At 29.8% G+C, this 2,500-nt stretch overlaps 1 protein-coding gene across 1 annotated transcript in view; it reads left to right on the top strand.

Moving 5' to 3' along the window:
• Window positions 1–2,500, top strand: part of LOC115216983 — a 51,366-nt gene that overhangs the window by 28,248 nt on the left and 20,618 nt on the right. Inside the window, exons 3-4 of the mRNA XM_036507697.1 lie at window positions 330–484; window positions 1,222–1,281. Of these exons, the coding sequence (XP_036363590.1) occupies window positions 449–484; window positions 1,222–1,281 (96 nt within the window). The 5' untranslated portion in view covers window positions 330–448. The remainder of the gene's footprint in view (window positions 1–329; window positions 485–1,221; window positions 1,282–2,500) is intronic.

Raw genomic sequence — 2,500 nt, 5'->3', positions numbered from 1 at the left:
AGAATTATATTAATAGGAAGAAGGACATCTTTCTGCTGTTATTGAGTCTAGACATTCACAAACATTTCTACTGCAAGTTTCTGACATTTAAGGGGACATGGTCATCTTTAATGTTAAAGATGAAATTCAGCAATAAAAGTATTGAAGCTTGTTGGTGGGAATCTCTCTTGTAACATTGTGGGAACAACAATCATTCAAATGTTGACATGAAAATTGTAACCTTAAATATTTTCTTTCCTGCTTAAATTTTGTCAACCTTGGCCTACTTTAACATTTACTATCAGTGTAATGTTTATGTTCACATAAATGGTTTCCCTTTACTTTTGCAGCATGTCGTGAATGGACAACTCCTATTCGTTATCAAAAAAAAGGGAACAACATTATTGTGAATTTTAAAGAAGGACCTTCAAAGTGTGATATAAAAAGATATAAAGTATCAATTTTTCATATGAATTTACCCCATTTAAAAGCGGTGGCTTCCGAGGTTTGTCAAATTTCACAATTTCAGTGTTTTTAAAATTCCTCTAATCTTCAATAATAATTAGAGAAAATATTTCTTCTTTTTCTAATCTTTATTTCATTATCTTCATTCATATTACCCATTAATTAGTTTTTAGTCAAACTCAATGATATAAAACTTATTCCATTGCATTGTTTAACTGATTTGTCCTGGTAAATTATTTTTGACTATATTGATGTTAACTATTTTGTAATATCTGTAATAAATGTAACTTTGCTTCAATACACTCCCTTGTCTTGTCACTCTACACATTCTTATTATTTTCAGTGAATTTTAGCCATAAAACTTAGTATTCAAATTTTTTTCCCATTTCTCTAACGGATCTAGTTCTGGCTTTAAAACAAAACAAAGAAAATTAGTTTGTGGCTATTTTGCTTTACATGATGTAATTATGTAAAGAATGATTGTTTTGGGCATATCAATACTATTACTAGAAAAATCCATTTTGTTTTATTTTTATTTTTTTGTTATTTCAACTATTAAATTACTGATTTTTATCTTGACTAAAACTAATTTTAACCATTGAATTCAGTAAAATATAAATCATTTCACCAAATTTAATGAGACCAGAATAATTGGCATATTTTAAAATTCTATTTTATAGTTACACCAGGTTTCAAATCTTTGAAAATTATAGATTTATTATGAAAAATGTTCAGAGAATCTATTTATAGGCCAACTTTATTATTTTTTTTTTTCAGATAACCCCAAATGTAACCCAGGAATTTCTTGGAATATGTGATGGAAACTACTACATAACTGTAAGTTATTCTCCATATTGGTCTTTGTTTACTACATTTTGTTACATTATTACATTTAAAAGGAATTCTGTTAAATAGGATAATTGCATAAATCGTTGTTGTATATGTTCCCTGACTTTCCTTCTCATGGAATTTTCCACATTTTCAAGTTCTCAGGACTTTCCACTCGCTATGTAATTAAAACAAACTTGTCTCTTCCATGACAAACACTTATACACATACTCATAGATTTACTGCTATCAGTTCTTTACCAAACTAGGGACTTTTTTTCTTTTCCAAACTTTGCATTAGTTGTATAAGTTGACTCGACTTTTCATTACTGTTTTATAGTCTTGTTTCTAAATTTCTAAATTTTACAGGCTTCTAACACCTCACCCATTATTACAGGCTTTTCTACTTTTCATGCAACAGCCCAGTTACTCCGAGAAAATATCTGGAAATGTTTTATTTTTTGTTTCAATCCCTCAGCCATATTTGAACCTTCAACTGAACTGACTATATTCCCACACAAAACATTTTTGGGCATATTCCACAATTTGAATTGTTCCATCCACTCTGTGTCGAATAGATTAACTGAATTTTTTAGCTCATAAATTTTTGCCATTTTAATTTGGTCACAAACTGTTACATTAAATGAAATTCACCGACAAAATACAGTCTTTTACCTGTAACACCATATGCTACTTTTGTAATGTTTTTTCGCTTACAATGGTAATATCACTTCCAGTGTCTAACTGCATTTTTACTCTTTATTTGTAACTAGCAGTATCGCCCAGCGTTGCTCGGGTTTGTAAGGAAAATAACTATATAAGCATTTTTAGAGAGATCCTTCTCTTATATAACCCAAGCAAATATCATTAAAAATGCGGAAAAATGATGGTAAATTTTTTTTTAAATTGTAGATTCATCGTAGACGCACGCTAATACCCAGAAGTGCTCGATATGAATCACGACTATAAGATACCCGCTTTTGGTTAAACTGCACCGCAAAATGTGGGAGTAGTTAGGAATCTAAATTGGAGGAGACAGGGTCTCACACACACAACTTCAATTTTATATATATAGATTTTCACATTTACGAATTTTCTTTTTATTATATTACCATTTTCTTTCAATGACATACTGTTTATTCATTTTTCTTTGTTCCAATGTTTTGTGATGTTGGTTTTACAGTGCGCTTTTACGTGTCCAATTTTTTCACAGTGGAAGCATCCTGTTT

This window comes from Octopus sinensis, linkage group LG11 (genome assembly GCF_006345805.1).
Source record: "Octopus sinensis linkage group LG11, ASM634580v1, whole genome shotgun sequence".
In the NCBI taxonomy this organism is placed as follows: domain Eukaryota; kingdom Metazoa; phylum Mollusca; class Cephalopoda; order Octopoda; family Octopodidae; genus Octopus; species Octopus sinensis.
The sequence above is the reverse complement of the archived record's forward strand: the minus strand, read 5'-3'. Positions and strand labels throughout refer to the sequence as shown.